The sequence below is a fragment of the Chiloscyllium punctatum genome, chromosome 26 (assembly GCF_047496795.1).
Source record: "Chiloscyllium punctatum isolate Juve2018m chromosome 26, sChiPun1.3, whole genome shotgun sequence".
Classification (NCBI taxonomy): Eukaryota; Metazoa; Chordata; class Chondrichthyes; order Orectolobiformes; family Hemiscylliidae; genus Chiloscyllium; species Chiloscyllium punctatum.
Window position 1 is genome coordinate 29,572,912 of NC_092764.1, and position 20,879 is coordinate 29,593,790.

At 38.6% G+C, this 20,879-nt stretch overlaps 1 protein-coding gene across 2 annotated transcripts in view; it reads right to left on the reverse strand.

The window, feature by feature from the left end:
• The window catches only part of wwp2 (WW domain containing E3 ubiquitin protein ligase 2), a 202,813-nt gene that overhangs the window by 139,721 nt on the left and 42,213 nt on the right, over positions 1–20,879 (reverse strand). For both annotated transcript variants that reach the window (XM_072595995.1, XM_072595996.1), the window contains exons 3-4: positions 18,051–18,195; positions 12,942–13,063 (exon numbers count right to left, since the gene is read on the reverse strand). In XM_072595995.1, the coding sequence (XP_072452096.1) occupies positions 12,942–13,063; positions 18,051–18,195 (267 nt within the window). The remainder of the gene's footprint in view (positions 1–12,941; positions 13,064–18,050; positions 18,196–20,879) is intronic.

The window sequence follows — 20,879 nt, forward strand, 5'->3', positions numbered from 1 at the left end:
CTCAGTGCCTCCAGTTGAGGCCCAATGTTTTAGAAAGATTCAATAAAACCTACTTGCTTTTACACTCTATACCTCAATTTTAAAAGTTTCGGATTATAATAAGCCTGCCCTACCACCTGACAGATATAAAGGCCCACATCTCTCTGTTCCTACAGCCTCTTATGTTGTCACACTTCCTTTCTTTCTCCCAAAACATATCAATTCATATGACACTACTTTAAAATTCAGCTGACATCTGCACATTGTATCAATCTGTTCACAGCTTTGTCAATTCTTTCACTACTCTCCTCATAGTTCACAATGCTTCCAGATTTTCTCATTTGTAAATTTTAAAACAGTAACCTGCACAATGTCACAAATGTGATTAGAAGAGTGCAATGTCACTCTTGTTCCACTATTACACAGGCTGCAACACAAAACAAAATGTTTTCTTTCAGTGATCAAGATGATCAATTCAATACTTTGTCTATATCAGTTTTTAAAGAAAAAGACCTACCAATCAAATTTCTTAGCAAACATAATCACAATTTTATTATTAAAACAAAAAAAAATTCAATGGAGGTTCACAGTTCCTTGAAAGTGAAGTCCCAGGTAGATAGGATTGTGAAGGTGGTGTTATGGACCAGGTCAGAACCCCTCAAAACATTTCAAGAAAATAGCCCAGACCCTAATTTTTCCAATCGTTTTAAGCAGGTGTAGAGTGGATATTTCAGGAGTGATGTAGCTGGTCCAATCACTCAGTTTGAAACAAAACTGAATTTATTTAACCACAAACAAAAGAAAACCGAATTTAGAATAACTACTATTTGAAAACCTAACCGACACGAAAACACAACTTAATGATGCGGTTCTAAATATTTGCAACATCTCCATAAACACCCAATTGGCAAAAAGGCAAAGTCAAACACAGGTTTTTACATGGGAGAGATTGCAGGGAGAGAGGGGATCCGTGTGGAACTGTTTCTTTGGGAATTCAGCAGCTTTTCTGGGTTCCCAGCCAAAATTTGACTAGCAGCTGCAAATAAAACAGTTTGCTAAAACCAAACCAAACCCTGAACTGAAAGAACTGGCCACACCCTTTTCACTGTACAAGTGTTTTAAAAAAACACTTAAAAGCTTCTTCAAGTAGGTTTTTCCAGAGATATCGGAAACCTCTGTCTTTACAATCCCTCTGAAAAATAAAACTAAGGACAGAATAAACTCATTAAAGGAGCAGTACTGTCAGAAGGGTGTTTGGTATGCTTGCCCTTATCAGTCATTGTATTGCGTATAGGAGTTGAGAGGTCAGGTTGCGGCTGTACAGGACATTGGTTAGGCTACTTTTGGAACATTGCACGTTATTCTGGTCTCTCTGCGAAAAGGAAGGATGTTGTGAAACTTGAAAGTGCAGAAAAGATTTACAAGGATTTTGCCAGAGTTGGAGGATTTGAGCTATAGAGAGAGTTTGAATAGGCTGGCGTTATTTTCCCTGGAGCGTTGGAGGCTGTGGGGTAACCTTAGAGAGATTCATAAAATCACGATGGGCATGGATAGGTAAATAGACAAGATCTTTTTTCCAGGATGAGGATTCCAAATCTAGAGGGCATAAGTTTAAGGTGAGAGGAGAAAGATTTAAACAGGAGCTAACAGGCAATTTTTTTTCAGACAGAAGGTGGTATGTGCATGGAATGACCTGCCAGAGGAATAGGGGAGTACAATTACAAAATTTAAAAGGCATTTGGATAGTAAATTAATAGGAAGTGTTCAGAGGAATATGGGCCAAATGCTGGCAAATGGGACTAGACTTATTTAGGATATCTGATCAGCATGGACGAGTTTATTTTCGGTTCTAAAACCCAATTTTATATCCACATATATCCACATCCCTTTAATTCCATGGGCTTCAATTTTGCTGACAATACTGTATACATTATTTTACCAAATACCATTTGGAGTCTACATAGATGGTGGGAATCAGAAAATATTTTTGCACAAAGAGTCCAAGAAATTTGGAACTGTCCCCCACAAATAGCTATTGATGGATGGCAAATCAACAGAAAATCTCACAGATCCCTAATTTGTAGCTATACAGAGTTAAATATGTTTTATTCTAAAGGAGACAAACCAAGTCACAAAAGGATGAAGAAATTGGTTTCAAGAGGTTTGAAGGAAGAAAGGTGTAGAGGCACATGAAGATATAAGAAAGGAACATGGACACTAGGGCTTCAGTGGCTGAAGTTATGTGGCTGTCAATGAAGTTGAGTTTGAAATCAGGGATGTCCAAGAACCCAGAATTCGATGAATGCAGGGATAGGAAGGATTAAGGGAATGAAGTGATTTGAAAACAAAGACGAGATTTTTAAAAATCATGTATTTGCTTAACTAGAAGCTAATGTAAGTCAGTGAAAATGGTTGGTGGGTATACAAGACTTGGTAAAAAGTAAGGACAGGTATAGCAGAGCCATAGATAACTAAACTTACACAGAAAGAAAGATGGGATTTCAGTCAAAAATGCACTGGAATAGCCAAGTCTAAAAACAACAAAAGACATCAATGAGGCTTTCAACTGAGGTGGAGTAGTGGTGGGTGATGTTAACGGTGAAACTATGCTGTCTCGCTGATGAAGTCGTAATTAGAAGTTTGTCTCAGTCAAATATAATTCTAAGGTTGTGAACAGTATGCATTGGCCTCACAGTTGCCAGCAAGAAAAGTAGAGTCAATTGCTAGGGAATAGGAGTTTTGGTGAACAAAGACAGTGGTTGTTTCCCCAAAATTTGGATTAGTACATTTTTGTTAGACAAGGGTTTAGGAGTAATGAAACCAAGGTAAGTCATAAGAACATAAGAATTAGGAGTAGGAGTTGGCTGTCCAGCCCTTCGAGCCTGCTCCGCCACTCAATAGGATCATGGCTAATCTTTTTGTGGACTCAGCTCCACTTACCCGCATTTTCACCACAACCCTAAATTCCTTTATTTTTCAAAAAAGTATTGACCTTAACATTAAAAGTGATTACTGAAGTAGTATCAACTACGTCCCTGGGCAAGGAATTCCATAGATTAACAACCCTTTGGGTGAAGAAGTTCCTTCTCAGTTCAGTTTTAAACCTCCTTCCTCTAATCTTGAGGCTTTGCCCTCTTGTCCTTGTCTCATCTACCAGTGGAAACATCCAATCTATTTCTATATTATCGATTCCCTTCGTAATTTTCTATGTTTCCAGAAGATTCCTCCCCCACCTTATTCTTCTGAATTCCAATGAATATAATCCCAATCTATTTAGCATCTCCTCATAAACCAACACCCTCAACTCTGGAATCAACCTAGCGAACCTCCTCTGCACCCCCTCCAGTACCAGCACATCCTTTCTTCAGTAAGGAGACCAAATATGCACACAATACTCCAGGAATGGCATCACCAGCACCTTGCACAGCTGTAACATTACCTCTCTGCTTTTAAACTCAACCTCTTTAGCAATGAAGGACAAAATTCCATTTGCCTTCCTAAATACTTGTTATACCTGTAGACCAACCTTTTGTGATTCATGCACAAGGGCAGCCAGGTCCCTCTGCAAATCAGCATGCTGCAACTCTTTACCATTCAAGTAATAATCTATTTTGCTGTTACTCCTACCAAAATGTATGACTTCACATTTACTAACATTGTATTCCATCTGCCAGACCCTTGCCCACTCACTCAATGTTTCTATGTTCCTCTGCAAAGTTTCACAGTCCTCTGCATACTTTGCTCTGCTACTCATATTAGTGTCATCGGCAAGTTTTGACACCGTACACGGGTCCCCAACTCTAAATCATCTATATAAGTTGTAAATAATTGTGGTCCCAACACCAATCCCTGAAGCACACCACTAGTTACTGATTGCAGGCCAGAATAGCACTACTTTATACCCACTCTTAACTTCCTGTCAGTCAACCAATCCTCTTCCACACTAATACTCTACCCCTAACACCATGCAACCTTATCTTATGCAGCAGCCTCATGTGCGGCACCTTTTCAGGACCTCTTGGAAATCTAGGTACACCACATCCACTAGGTCCTCGTTATCCACCTTGCTTGAACTGTCTTCATAGAACTCCAAAAGATTTGTGAAGCATGACCTGCCCTTCCTGAACCCATGCTGTGTCTGTACAATGGGACAATTTCTATCATGATGTCCTGCTATTTCTTCTTTGATAATATATTTAAGCATCTTCCCCACTACAGAGGTTAAGCTTACTGGTCTATAATTCTCCATCCTTTGTCTACTTCTCTTTTTAAACAGTGGCGTCACATTTACTATTTCCCAATCTGCTGGGACTGCCCAGAGTCCAGCAAATTTTGGAAAATTAATGCCAGTACACCTGCTAATTTTCCCGCTATCTCTTTTAGTACCCTGGGATGCATTCCATCAGGGCCAGGAGACTTATCTATCCAACATTAACTCTAACTCGAACTCTTCCATAATAATAAATATTTCCAGGTCGTCACATATCTTTGTCCCTTCATCACTTACCGGCATATTATTAGTATCCTCCACTGTGAAGACTGATACAAAGTACCTGTTCAGTGCCCCAGCCATTTCATCATATCCCATAATTTAACTGTCACTTCTCATCCTCTAAAGGACCAACATTTACTTGAGCCACTCTTCTTCGTTTTATATACTTACAGAAATTTTTACTATCTGTCTTTATATACTGTGCTAGTTTTTCCTCAAACTCTATCTTCCTTTTCTTTATAGCTCTTTTTGTGGTTTTCTGTTGACCTTTAAAAGTTCTTCCAATCTTCTAGACTCCTGCTGATTTTGGCCTCTCCGAATGCCCTCTCTCTCACTTTGATAACCTGCCTTATTTCCTTAGATACCCATGGCAGATTACCCCTCCTCTTACAGTCCTTCCTTCCCTCCGGAATATACTTTTGCTGAGCAGTTCGAATAATTTCTCAGAAGGTCGTCCACTGCTCGTCAACAGTCACACCGTAAAGTCTCTGTTTCCAGTCTACTCTAGCCAGCTCCTCCCTCATTCTATCATTGTCCCCTTTATTCAAGCACAGGACCCTGGTATTGAATTTTATCTTCACACTATCCAGCTGTATTTTAAAGTCAGCCATACTGTGATCATTCCTTCCAAGAAGATCATTGACTATGAGGTCATTATTCCTGTCTCATTACACAGGACCAGGTCTAGGATTGCTTGCTCCCTCGTTGGTTCCATTATATGCTGTTCAAGAAAACTATCATGGATGCACTCAACAAACTCCTCCTCAAGGCTACCCTGATCTAGCTAGTTCGACCAATCTACATGCAGATTAAAATCCCTCATGATAATTGCTGTACCATTTTTGCAGGCATTAGTTATTTTCTTGTTTCTTGCCCGTCCCAATGTGATGTTATTATTTGGTGGCCGATAGACAACCCCTATTAGTAACTTTTTCTTCTTGGAATTCCTAATTTCCACCCAAATGGATTTAACCTCACGCTCCATAGAACCTATATCATTTCTCAGCACTGCCCTGATGTTGCCCTTGAATATCAGAGCTACACCACCTCGCTTGCATCCCTGTCTGTCCTTCCGAATAGTTAGTACCCCTGGATATTTAATTCCTAGTCATGACCATTCTGCAACCATGTCTCAGTGATGGCTATCAAATCATATTCATTCACGATGATTCGTGCTGTTAACTCATCAACTTTGTTAAGAATGCTATGAGCTAAAGTGCATTTATGCTAGCTTTCTTACCATAATGATTTACAACATCTCTAATATCTCCTGAGTTATCCGTCACTTTTGCTTCTTTCATAGTCTGCCTTGAACGTAAACCCGTCTGCATACAAACTAACCTTTTCATTTATCACCATACTTCCTGTTGCTTTCCGTTTCCCTTCCCCCCGACTCACAAGTTTAAAGTCCTAGTGACTACCCTATTTATCCTTTTCGCTAGAACACTGGTTCCAGATCAGTTCAGACGGAGACCGTCCCATCAGTACAGATCCCCCCAGTTCCAAAACTCAATGGTCGCACAAGCATAATGGCCTTGACAGCCTACTCTTGCTCTTACATTCTCTTATCATACTTTATCAAAGTAGGAGAGTAGGAGAAAAAGAAAATGTCATTAAAAATATTAGTGACAAATTAATATTGAGATTCAAGAAGTTTCAACAAGGAACAATTCAGCAAGTTATTTACAGATGTTGTTGAAGATGGCACACACTGCAACCATATTCCAAAGTCAAAATATTCCCTTAATCAGAGTCTGCAAACAATAAACCAATTCAGGCATAACTGTATTGAACAAAAACAACATTCAGTGAAGACTAAAAACAGATCACTGTTTTTATTGTCTTGGAGAAATACAACAAATTGAGAAAATACAGTTCAAATTGTGAAGGCAATGGACAGGGAAAATAAACTAAATTGCAATAAAACCTGAGAACCTAAAAAGCATTTTATTTGAAAAAGCCATTGCTGAGGCAGGTTACTAATGAGTCTTCCAACCATTATTTCTTCTGCACCTTTTAAGTGCTGAAGGGATTTAAATGGGTTTTTGAAAAGCACAGTCATCACAAAATATGCATTAAGAAATGTTATCCATTGAATTGAAATTCAGTCTGCTAGCACATAAAGGATCATTGAAGCTGTGAATATCTGTACAATTATGAACTGCAATATGCATATCTGTAGCCAGTTGTATACGAGAAATGGGAATTACTGGCTAGGCCAAGTGCAGCCTACCTTCTGAAGATTACAGCCTCAAATTTGGTCTTTAAAGGACTCTCTCATAAGGTAATGTTAAGTAAGCTGACCATTGCACAAGGAGCTCCTGTTCATCTGAATTCAAGTACAAAGGGGAATTATTCAACAGTTAGGCTAAGAAATATAGTAGCCAACTTGATAAACATCGTGAAAGTTTCATATAACAGTGATATATTATTGAACACTGTAAGGTGTTGACTCGGAGGGCAGACTGACACTGTAGGAGCTGAATGAAGTACTCACAGTCTCCATCCAGTTGCTGCCTTCTTACTAGAGTTGATCTGATACTACAGTCACTTAATAAAATTCTTTTGGGAACAGTCACAATATAAGACTGTACTATTGCACAAACATGAGCTTCTATTTTGAATGCCTTCCTCTCCTATGCATTGAGGAAGTGCTGTATCAGAGGTGCCATCTTCCATGAGGAGTTAAACTGACCCTAGGAACCTTTTTATAAGAATTGGAGATTGGCAAGTCATGTCCTCTCAGTAGAGATAAAAATCCAATAGAACTATTTAAAGTCCAGTAGGAGTGCTCTCTTAACATCCTAACTAATATTTATCCTTCAAACAATCCCAACACAGGTTGTTTGATCATTTCTTCTGTGGTACCTTGTTAGTTAACAATGCAGCTGCATTTCCTACAATAAAATAGTAATATAGATTAGATTACTTAGAGTGTGGAAACAGACCCTTCGGCCCAACAAGTCCACACTGACCCACCAAAGCGCAACCCACCCAGATCCATTCCCCTACATTTACCCCTTCACCTAACACTACAGGCAATTTAGCATGGCCAATTCACCTAACCTGCACATTTTTGGACTGTGGGAGGAAACCGGAGCATCCGGAGGAAACCCACGCAGACACAGGGAGAATGTGCAAACTCCAGTCAGTCACCTGAGGCGGGAACTGAACCCGGGTCTCTGGCAGTGTGAGGCAGCAGTGCTAATCACTGTGCCACCATGCCACCCAATATATTTCAGAATGTTTAATTCACTGTGAAGCACTTTAGATGTCCCTGGGTCATGAAAGATGCTACAATGAAAGAAAGAACTCATGTTTATGAATAATTTATTTTATGGAGATTATTAAGTTAAAATGCAAAGTTTTCATTTTATAGCCGATCACAAAGTCATTCTAAACTAATCCAATCTTGCCTTCCATGCACAAAAGATCTTTTTTTCAAAGTATAGGGCTCCCTTTGCTCTAGTTGGAAGATAAAATAGACAAGGCAACCCATTTTCAAGTATGTATCTGCAACATTACAGTTAAGTAGTAAAAACTAGGCAACTAACGTGTAAGAAATAATCTGTATTTCATATAACAAGTGCTTCACATCTATTTAATTTCTTTTCTATTGTCGTCACAGTATGGTTTAGAATATGCAGCAGCCAATTTCAACATAGCAAGCTTCCATAAACAGAAATATGATAAACATCAGATAATCAGCTTTTGTGATGTCAATTGAGGGTAACCAGTAGCCATCCAGAATAGGAAAGGACTTTTACAGCACAATTATTATAGAAGGCTGATCAATTAACTACCGTGCATTGAAAAGTGTGCAGTGTTATTATAACAAATGCTTGTTCTCAGTCATAGAGACAAACAACATGGAAACAGTTGAACCAGTCCACTTCGATCATGTTCCCAAACTAAACTAATCCTATTCGCCTCTGTTTAAAAGTAGTTGTTTGGAGCTGTATGCTGTGAAATATAGAAGAATAAGAAGCAACCTTATTAAATGCACATGATTCTTAGGGGATTTGACAGGATAGATGCTGAAAGGTGAGTGTGTCTCGGACCAGACAACGTAATCTCAGAGGAGAATTAGAATTCGAATTCAGTTCATGGTCACATCTACTCACATGCATGCAGTGAATAGTTTACAAAGCCACCACTTATGGCGCCATCATTGGTACCTAGGTGACAGGATCTTAGGAATAAATTAGAAAAATAAAGAAATAAAAGTTCAGTATTACAGTTCTTCATGTCATCTTTGGTACAAGGTACCTAGGTACAAATTCTTAGGAATAAATTAGAAAAATAAATAAATAATAAGGGGCTCATGCATACTTAAGACAGTGGTGAAGGAATTTCTCCTCTCAGAGGTATATTCAAGACTAAGAGAGACACATCTTTAATCTGTAAGAGAATCAAGGCTTATTGGGACAAGGCAAGAAAGTGAAGATTATCAGATCTGCCATGATTTCATTGAATGACAGCAGATCTAGTGGCTGAATGGCCTACTTCTGAATTTTGAAGCTAACAATGCAATGGAGAAAGAGCAGACAGTGCTGACAAAGAAAGACTTGGTATTTGGAGATATTTCTGGCATTTATGAGGAACAAATCTAGGAAACTGTATTAAATAAATAAGATGGAACTTAATATTCTGCTGTCCAAATATCCTTACCAGTGAAGTTGACTACAAAGGACTTTGCATAACAGAAGGTCACTGGAAGAAAACTAAAGAAAGATGGACAATTTCTGGGCAGATTCAAACTTTATGGCCAAAACAAAGAACTCAGCATATTTTTGGATATTTGATTTTAAAGAACAACTTCACTGGACAAAATATAATCTATACGATACAGGTCCATCTCTAAATAGGATCTGGCTGTTTTTGGACCAATGTATGAAGTACTTCAGGCAACATTTAAGCATTATACTGCTAGAAACATTTGAATTATTTGTTTTCTGGGAGAAAGTTATCAAAGTGCTTGTTTAAATGCTCTTTTCCCATCTTTCTCAGCCCATTAAATCAAACCATTTTTACTGCGTGTCCATTTTATATCTGTAATTCTGAGTACAAATGAACTTACAGCATTAAGCTTAACTTTTTGAGTAAGTCATCAACTTGCCCTCTTGTAAATCGCAGGTCAAAACAAACTAAACACCTGAGCACATGTTTGTCCACACAAAGTTTCATTCATCCAGGATACCAGCAATAACTCTCTTGTTCGCCTTCAAAAGAGTGCCCTGGGATCCAGTAAACCCACCTGAGGGTGCAGACAGATTCAGTTTGGGCTGTGTTTATTTGTGCAGAGTGAACAGCTCTACACGTACAGAGCAAATCACAGTGAATTAATCTTGAACTTTATCATTTGCAACAAAACAACTTTTAAATTTTAAAGTTTATCAAAATTACCAACCAATGTGGGATTCAAGACTATGACTTTGGGCTAAGAGTCCTGAACTACCAATGGACCAAGCTGGGAAATAGCTCGACAAAGTCTTCCCAACTTACTTCAGAGGATTTGTATTTAAACAACATCAGCGATGCTGTGTAAATTCAGCCAGACCTCCGCCTTATTGTTGGTCATAGATTTGAACTGAGGTTTGGTGCTCTGCAGCCGTGGGTACCTATCATGCAGAAACAGACAGGTAACATGTACAAGCGGCCACAATGTGAACTAAGTGTGGACATGCAACCGTTCCTGACTCCTTTTCGGTCAGCAACAGGATTTACTGTTTATAGCTCATCTGGAAAACATCAACTCTAACTCCAACAATGTAGCTCAGAATTTATTTTTGATCAAATCTTGGAATGAGATTTGAAAACATTACTTCCTACTCACTGACTGATTCATCATCAAAACCAAACAATTATAAATAGGCAAGAGTCAAGATTTAACAATTATAAAGTCATAGAGTCATAGAGATTACCAGCACGGAAACAGACCCTTCAGTCCAACCCATCCATGCCGACCAGATATACAAAGCCATGTTGACTATCCCGAATCAGTCCTTGCCTTTCCAAATACATGTACATCCTGTCCCTCAGGATTCCTTCCAACAACTTGCCCACCACCGACGTCAGGCTTACTGGCCTTTCGTTCCCTGGCTTGTCCTTACCACCTTTCTTAAACAGTGGCACCACGTTAGCCAACCTCCAGTCTTCTGGCACCTCACCTGTGACCATCGATGATACAAATATCTCAGCAAGAGGCCCAGCAAAACCTTCTCTAGCTTCCCTTAGAGTTCTAGGGTACACCTGATCAGGTCCTGGGGATTTATCCACCTTGATGTATTTCAAGACATCCAGCACTTCCTTCTCTGTAGCTAGTTAACATTGTATAACACCTAAGGTCTCCCACAGAACAAATATTATGGATACAGCTTTTGTTTCTGTCCTGTTGAAGCACATCTTTCTTTGTGTTTATGGCACTGCTTAGCATTGAGTCACAGCACAATTGTATTTTTCTGTAAAAACTTATGCTAACAAGATGAAGTGCAGCTAGTAATCTGTTTCAGTGTGGACAGCATGCAGAAGATGGCTTGCCAAATTTCAATTTATGGATTAATACAGCAGGGTCAATGTCCATAATTGTTAAGTTTTGATCTCAGCAATGTGATCAGGGAGATCTGTTGAATAATTATCAGGTCCAATCCCATAATACAAGGGAACATTGGAAAAAAGTTGGGAAACTGTTACCCTCATACACTCAAGCATTCAGCTCAGATTAAAGATGTGGTGTTATGGTAATGTCATTGGACTAGTAATCCAGAACTGTAGTTTAGTGTTATGGGGCTATGTGTTCAAATCCCATCATGGCAAACGGTGAAAATTTGAATTCAATTTTTTTAAAAAGACAATCTGGAATTAGAAAATTAGCCTAATGACGAGAATGGTTGATTGTTGCAACCCATCTGGTTCAATAATGCTTTTTAGGGAAGGAAATCAGCCAACCTTACCTGGTTTGGCATTCATGCGACTCCAGACCCAGAGCAAAGAGGTCGAGAAATGCTGGCAACACCCACATCCCATGAATAAATATAAAGTAAACAGCAGTGTCAGAAGTCCAGGAGAAGATTACCTGCATGTCTATTCTCTCAACTGACCCGAAAGGTGCAAAAATTAAAGGATGTGCAGAAGTGAAAATAATAAAAACCTGAGGTGAAATAACCACAATGCCAGTTTTATAAAGTCATACAACAATGAAACAGGCCCTCAATCAATGACGTCAATGCTGGCTAACAAATACCAAACTGCACTGATCTCATTTATCTGCACTTGGTCTATAACCTTATGCCTTGGTATTGTAAGTATGCATCCAGATGCTTCTTAAATGTTGCCAGAGTACCTCCCTCCACCACTCTCCCAGGCAGCATGTTCTATATATTCACCACCAACTAGGTAATTTTTTTTTCCTCACATCTCCTCTAAACCACTTGCTCCTCAGGTTAAAATTATGCTCTCTGGTCTTAGACATGTCTGCCATTGGGAAGAGATTCTCTTGATCTACTCTGTCGATTCTTCTCATAACTTTGTACACCTCAATCAGAACCCCATCTCAGCCTCCTATGCTCCAAGGAAAACAAACTCAGCATATGCAGGTTCTCCTTATAATGAGAATTTTAATCCCAGGCAACATCCTTGCAAAATCACTTCTGCACCCTCTCCAGTGCAATCATGTCCTTCGAACTATGTGGCGACCAGCACTGCATATAGTTCTATCGCATATTTGTATAACGAAGAATCAATAAGTACTGTTTCATAATAGGAATGCAATAATTTTGAAAGCAGTCTTTAAAAGGGATTTCTCCAAAACTAAAACTCTTTTCCTTTCTAATTTAAAATTTTCAATTGCTGTGGAATTCTGTAATTAAAAAACACCAAAACTGAGCCTTATCAGAGATGCACTTGCACCTTTTTCAATCATTCAAGACTCCAGATAAGTTTCTAGTTGAAGCAAAATCACTTTAATTAGTAAGCACAATAATATGTAACTGAGAAAGGAGTTAGATACATTGCTAATTTCTCCAAATAGTTAACAATATTGTGTAAAACAGCAAAGCATTTATGCTTTTTCAACTCTGGCAATGTGTATGCTGTGTCTTTAGGCACAGACTGTAATACATCGGCCACACTGTTTCAAATGCCGGCACCAATACTATTAACATTCATGTTTCCTCTCCAAGTATTTGTCTCTTGTACTGAAGTAAGCGTCAGCAAGTCTTACAATATAATCAAGTCTTTGAGATCTAGGTAGTTTTTGCCAACTTAAAGCAGCCAGATTTCTCTCCATTTATCAGACATACAGAATACGAATTGCATTCTTATTCTTTATTCACGGATAAATGAAAGAAATACAATAACAAACACAGCAATCCATTTTGTTTTCAATGACTTTAGTTAGATAATGAAAATGTTGATTTTGAAACCTTGCATGGTAAAATTAATTTTAAAAATACACAGCAAGTGAACTCACACTTTCCATTGTTCTTCTTTAAAATGTCAGAGACATCAAGAGTCACACTGCCAAAGCGTTCATTTTTCAAGGCATGACTGTTCCAGACTTTCAGCTCCAATTTGCTCTGTGGCGTTACATTCCTAAGACGAAAAACATGTCATTACAAAAGAAGAATTCAGAGCTAATATGGATACATAAAAACCCCTCAAAATTCCCAGCACAGGTTCTTAAAATCTATGTATATACTGCCCAGATTTACCAAACTTAGTTGCCCAAAATAAGCCACTAAGGTTATCGACAACAGACTGGACTTCAGCCCAGAGTCAGTCATTTTAAATGTTGTATTGCTTGCTTCAATTATATGCTGCCATGAAAACATAACCCAAGCAGGATTCATTTTCAACAGAAGGTGCTCTTCCAAGTCAAAATGGCAAAGCATTTCACCAGAGGGAAAAAAAGAAAATTGGATTTGAGATACTGAGTTGTTCTGTGCATCTTCTCTTGAAGTCTTACAATACCAGTTAAAACATTAAACTGCCTTTCCCTCTCTAAAAACAGATACTGCATGTTTAACTATGCATTTCCATTTTATTAAAAATAATTCCACATCAGTGTATCCAGATTGCTTCCTAATCTTCTCCAACTCAACCACATCTCTTGACCTACCCCATTAGCAGAACTAACCTGACTGCCAGTATGTTTGTGCTTTTTGTTGTAAATCACAGGCACTACTGTCAACTTCATCAGCTGCAAGGCACAGGACCAACTGCACTGTTAGTGCTTTTTCTTCACCTCCCAAATTCCACCACACTTATAATGAAAAAAATCCAGATCTGTGTTGGCATTTTTCTTCTGCTTTTACCCCAAAGTGCTTCAAACATACAAGTACTGATCACTTTTGAGGAAGGGTCACTCAACCCAAAACATTAACTCTGATTTATCTGATGCTGCCAGACCTGCTAAGCTTCTCCATCAATTTCCATGTTCGTCTTTGATTTACAGTATCCATAGTCCTTTCAGTTCCTGTTGATCACTGACAAGGTATAATGGCCAGTAACAAAAACTAAATCAAACAGCCTTCGCCTATGACTCCCCAAACATAATAGTCCTTCATTCGCTTGCAAATTGATTTAACTTTATAGATCTTTATTAAATCTCTTTCTATTTCTATCTATTCAGTGGAAATATCCCCAATAAGAATTTGCAGTGTAAAGATAACATTGTTTAATTTTCTTCTGCAATGGGAAAACAGCTACTTAAAAAGCCAAGGATTACTACACTTTTTAAAAGCAAGTTACCTGACACTCATTAGAAAAGTTTACACAGCTGATGGTTCAAGCAGAGAGAAAGCCTAGTTTTAGATAAGCTGGAGACAAGAGGCTGCGTACGAATGGAAATTTAGCTGGCAACAAGGAGCCAACTGTCAACTGGTCACCATTCCACAGGCCAATGACAAAGGCCTCCTGCTGGCCAACAATTATTTGAACAGCTTGTGGGTTAATGCTTGAGGTAGAAGACCTCAGACCTCTGGAAGGAAAGGAGCTGTCTTTTCCTACAGTAAAAAACATCATAAGTCTGAACATGGTCAATTTACTTTCCCTCACCAGTTGCTATAACATTTAATTTATAAGTCATGGATTTGCATACATAGGAAACAGTTACCCTGTGCCTCCTAGAGTGAACGCATCTGAAGATGGAAGGTTGAGAAATAGTGTTATCATCAGCAAAGGGACACTGAACTTCCTTCCCTCCATTACATTGATTTATTTTGTTTGTGTGTGTGTGTGTACACAGGCACAGGGTGACTTTTATAAAGTGGTTACAGTTTTAACTCAGTTTTGTATCAATGATAACTACTTCTATATTGAAAATCTATTTACTTGTAATAAATAATAATTCTGATTAAGTATAGAAAACTGGTGAATGTGCCCCATTGATTGGGTTCTAAAAGACTCTTCAATTCTGTCTCCTTCATAGAGTTGTCTCACTGGCATCTTTTCATCCACACACCTAACACAGGAGCCACATTAAACTATGGTCCAATGTTACTGTCTCTAACTCCAAGATAATAGCATCATCAGGCAAAGACCAAGTCCAGAGGCTGGAACAACATTATGATCCTAGTTGATGGTAACACAGAACAAGTCAGATTCCAGAGTTTAAGCCAGCTTGGGAATTTGATTACTGTGGTGACCATTCACAAAAAATATTCATATAAGGCTGTCAATGCACTTTTAACTTCAATCTAATTTTGGTAAAATAACACATGTTCATTACACAAAAGTAAATTCAAAAAAGCTATTACAGGACAATATGGAAACAGCAAAAAGATTCAACCCATTTTCCTAACAATATCCTTCAAGACACACAAACCCAGTGAAGTATCACTCCTTCCTGGTTACCACATTATAGAAAAGATGTGGAAGCTTTAGAAAGGGTTCAGATGAGATTTACTGGGATATTGCCTGGTATGGAGGGAAGGTCTTGTGAGCAAAGGCTGAGGGACTTGAGGCTGTTTTTGTTAGAAAGAAGGTTGAGAGGTGACTTATTTGAGACTTATAAGATAATCAGAGAGTTAGATAGGGTGGACAGTGAGAGCATTTTTCCTCTGATGGTAACAGCTAGTATGAGGTGACATAGTTTTAAATTGAGGGATGATGGATATAGGACAGATGTCAGAGGTAGTTTCTTTACTCAGTAGTAGGGGCATGGAACGCCCTGCCTGAAACAGTAGTAGATTCGCCAACTTTAAGGGCATTTAAATGGTCATTGGATAAACATACGGATGAAATGGAATAGTGTAGGTCAGACGGGCTTCAGATCAGTTCCACGGGTTGGTGCAACAGAGGGCCGAAGGGCCTGTACTGAACTGTAATATTCTATGTTCCTTCACATAAAAATGTTTTTATTGAAATTACAAAAATGTCTGCAACTTTGTGCACATTCAACAGATGTGATTCTCTCTGCTTTTGTCTGTCCCAGAGATACACAATCTTCCAGGCTAGTTCATTGACTTTTCTGAATGATCTTTAAGAAACAGACCCAAGACATTGACTACTTTTAAATTGCTAGACAGCGTATCTGCTGGTACGGATCTTTTCTGCTGAATTGTGACTTCCTTCGGGCTTTGGCCTTCCCTTTTGTGGGCCATATAAGTTCAAGTCAACATAAAGCAGCAATTATCTCATCAGATAGCTTGTTGAGTCACAAAGATCAAATCATATGATTTCTGGCAATGTTGTATTTAGCTTACCATTCCAAATGACTTTGACCCTTTTCAGTATTGAAGACTAAAATTCCATTTAACTCTCTTATAGAATCCAAGTTCCCAAATAATAAAATAGTATATTATAAACCATCATCACAGCAGTTAAATGAAGCTGCAATCTGACCCAAGGCCTGTTTCTATGCTGTATGACTCTGTGACCCATTCTCTTCAGCTTACCTATGGTTGGCTGTAGATTTAATGTTCAAGCAGGATGGTCTCCCACCAGAGGGCACTGTTAAATTATGCAGATCAGGCCATTACCAAGTCATTGCCAAGGCTGAGCAATGTTAATCTGGTGTCTGCCTGGGCAGCAGTGGCACTTTTCCCAAACAGGATAAAAACTTAAGGGAAAACCAGCCAGGCCTAAAGATTATCTGACACTTCCTTAAAATATTTAAAAAGTTTCTTTATGGACCAGACGAATCAAAATGATATCAGAATTAACAGGGGAAGGGACTAGAGCGTAGCTCTTTCAGAAAGCCAGCACTATTTTGATTCCATCACACACATGAAAAGTTTAAAGCACAGTAATGCATCCTGGATCACGTGAATGATTCCAGTTTACACGTCAATATGCATTACACTGGTTCTCTAAACACTTGGAGACCCAGCTTCAGGTGATTGTGTGGAATTTGCACACTTTCCCAGTGTCTACATAGGCTTGCTCCAGGTGCTCTGGCTTCCGCCCACACTCCAAAGATGTGTAGGTGAGGTGGATTGGCCATGCAAAATTGTCTGTAGTCTCCAGGGATATGTAGGCTAGGTGGATTAGCCACTGTAAGTATTGGATTGCACAGAAAGGAGAAAGGACTGGTTCTGGGTCAGATGCTGTTCAGAGGGTTGGTGCAGACTCAATGAACTGAATGGCCTCCTTCCCATTGTAGTGGTTCTCTGACTCTACTTCTGCATTGTAAAATCAATTGATTATGAAGAGACAAGATGACAGATCAGGAGAAATATGGAATAAAGAGTAAGAGACAATATTATTCACACTGGAGAAAGCAGTTTGCTTTGCACCATGCTAAATTTACATAAATGTCCAAATCGAATCATTTCATTCACTCGTTACATCAAGAAGATCAAATTCACATCTCCAAGTGTTTAGAGAACCAGTGTAATGTATATTGACGTGTAAACTGGAATCATTCACATGATCCAGGATGCATTACAGTGCTTTAAACTTTTCATGCGTGAGATGGAATCAAAATATTTGGCAATACACTGACTATGTACATTCGCCCCATGTCTGCGTGTGTTTCCTCCGGGTGCTCCAGTTTCCTCCCACAGTTCAAAGATGCGCAGATTAGGTGAATTGGCTATGTTAAATTGCCCATAGTGTTCAGGGATGTGTAGTTAGATGCATTAGGGTAGGGGGGATAGGTTTGGGTGGGTTTCAGTTTGGAGGGTCGGTATTGACTTGTTGTTGGGCCGAAGGGTCTGTTTCCACACTGCAGGGATTTTATGATTCCATGTACAAAGAAGTTTATCTAATCCATTCACTGCACAATTAAGATGGCAATTTGGAAGAGTTTAGCAACAGATTTAAAACATTACTTTGGATCAAATAAGGTACACAAATAGGGATCAACAATTTTAAATGAGAAGACAAATGTAAAACTTTTATACATGATACATATTCAACACTGAGGGTTTAGGTTTCAACCTGGGCTAATTCTGGAGAAAATGACCACGGAATGAATCTCTGTTATATTACTTCTAATCTCATTCAGGCACAAAACACAATTTGTCAAAGAAATATGCTTCATCTCACAAGGAGACTGCATTAAATTACATTTTGTCTGTGTTGAATCCATGAGTTGTATGCAACAGGAAATAATAAAATGGTAGTTTTGCCTTACAAGGTCAATGTCTCATTCCACTGTGGATGGAGGTTTCCATTTCGTTTTCCAGTTTTCTTAGTTTCACTGTTCAGACCATCCACTGTCACCTCAACATAGCAACTGATCCTTGTTGGTTTGGGGACTCTCAGCTTTGCTTTCAAAACTAAAACAAAAAAAAAGTTTAAATTGTTGTAAAACCTGTATTTTTAAAGTAATTACAAATAGGTAATTACAATTGCAGTAGCAATTCTCGTCACTAGAAGCACCCAAAAATAAAGTCTGAACACTCATACAGTATTTCAAAATTAAACCAGCAAGGTCATTTTATTTATTGATGAGCATTGGACAAAATACATTTCATAACCTAAAATAGATTAAAAAGTAATAGAAAGTCAAAAGTATATTTTCAAAGCAAAAGCATGTGACAAGATCAGCCCTTGCTTGGAGAGAGCAAACTTAATGAATTACTACGTATACAGCATTTGTGTATTAATGGATAGCACACTGAAGTTAACCAGCAGCATACTGGTTTTGCTATCAGTTTTGAACTCATGCTTCCGGATTACAAGTCCAAGTACAGCAGCTGGGAATTTAAAGCCAGCCAACAGATAAAACTTGAATAAACGGCAAGCATAATCAATGGTGTTACTTCTGGATCATTGCAGAAACCAATCTATACTAATATTTTACAAGGAATCAAACCCACTGACCCCACCAGTCTGGCTGACTTGTAATTCCAGACCTGACTATAATGGGAGTGATTCTTAACTGCCCTCTAAATATGACTTAACAAGCCATTCAGCTAAGGGTTATTAGGGATGGGTAATAAATGCTGGCCCTGCCAGCAACTCCCACATCCTGTAAATGAATTTAAAAAAAGCATCACTTCACTCAGATAGTTCAGTGGAGGCCTTGTAAACTGCAGCTTTAAGTAAAGTTCCTTTCATGTTTACATTTCACAAATTGACTAGAATATACAAAAAACCTAAAATGTATTTAGCTGCACAACCATGGTGAGGCACAGCAGACAGCAGACACAAGACAGCACATTGGCAGAGGAAGGGAGACTAGTTAGTTGATTATTCCCATGTACCGGCCAACAGTTAACCCACAACACAGCTAGCTATCCACTTTGTCTTTCAATATTGTTCTGATATTGCCACTACCTTGAAGTCTTTTTTCATCCTCAACAGAGGGCAAAATTGATGGAAACATAAAATGGAACACTACATTGGTGCACAGACATTACACAAACAAGGTTAATAGCTCGACATGAGATCACCATTTAAAAATATATTCCAAATACAATCCATTCCACGAGCAAGTTTCACTGTCTCGGATTCAACAACTGCAAGCTTAGTTAATGCCAAATCAAATAAGCCATTGGAAAAACAGAAGAAGAGTGAAAATGACTTTATAAAAAAAAGGCACATGTTCATTTTAACAAAGATTTGATTACAAGTATATTTTAAGCTTCTAACTGGTGAAACAACTGGTTCCAAGACTTCAGAATAAATTCTAAAAAAAATTAACAATGCATTTTCCACAAATCACTAATTTTCTAAAACCATAAAAAAGGACCTTCAACTTTCACTCCTGGAATTAATATTTCAATTCACTTTGATAATTACATTAAAACCTAATATTGGATTTCTTTTTAAGATTCCCTTTAGTATAAATAACTTGCAAAAAGATGATTCCTGATGTAAAGCCAAGTGAGTATACTTTCAGAGTCTTTGGTGCTGTATTGATTACTATGACCACTTGCTCTTTTGTCTTACCTCCTGACTCCAATTTGAAGTGAGCAGCGCTCCAAACAATTTTGTATGCAGAGGAGGATCCAAACAGCTGCCAGCTTTGGGACTACTTTTCATTTTTATTTCAAATCTTCCAGATATTCAAACTGGGTATTAAAACTAAGGTGACGATCTTTACCTTTTTGGTTGCAGCCAGAGAATTGCCTGCATTGGCTTCACTTCATCTGTAATCTCAAGTGGTCCAAACCCATTTCTCATCTACATGCTACCCTCACGTACATCAAGTTTATATGAAAAACACCGAGCTACATTACACTGTCACCTCTTTAGACCCCCCTCCAAATGCTTGTCCAACATGTAGTGCTGGATGAACAACAAAGTCATAAAATCATAGAGATCTACAGCTCAGAAACTGGCCCTTCAGCCCATCAAGTCAGCAGTTATCAAAAAACCACCACCTGACCATTCTAATCCCATTTTCCAGCACTCAGCCCTTAGCCTTGTATGCCTTGGCATTTCAAGTGTATGCTGTAAATGTTGAAACGATTTCCTCTAAGTCTCCTATTCCTTACCTGAAATCTATGCCCCCTATTCATTGATCCCTCCATCAAGGGGGAAAGTTCCTTCCTGTCCAATCTATCTACGTCCTTCATAATTTTATACATCTCAAGCATGCTATCCCTCAGTCTCCTCTGCTTCAAGGAAAACAAACCAGTCAATACAATCTCTTTTTATAACAAAGTCTCCAGCCCATCCTACATCCCGATACATGCTCTCTGCACCCTCTCCAGTGCAATCACATTCCTCCGATAATGTGGAGTCCACAACTGCACACAATATTTTAGCTGTGACCTAATCAATGTTTTATACAATTCCAGCCAATCTGCTCTAGTCTTAAACTGTATGCCTCAGCTAACGAAGTGAAGTATGCCCTATGCTTTCTTAACCATTTTATCTGTCTACCCTGCCACCTTAAGGGACCAGTGGACATGCATATCAAGATCCCTCTGAGGCTCGGTGCTTCCCAGGGTCATACTAGTCACTTTGCATATTTTTCCCTTGATTGTACTGCCCAAGTGCCTCACTTTAT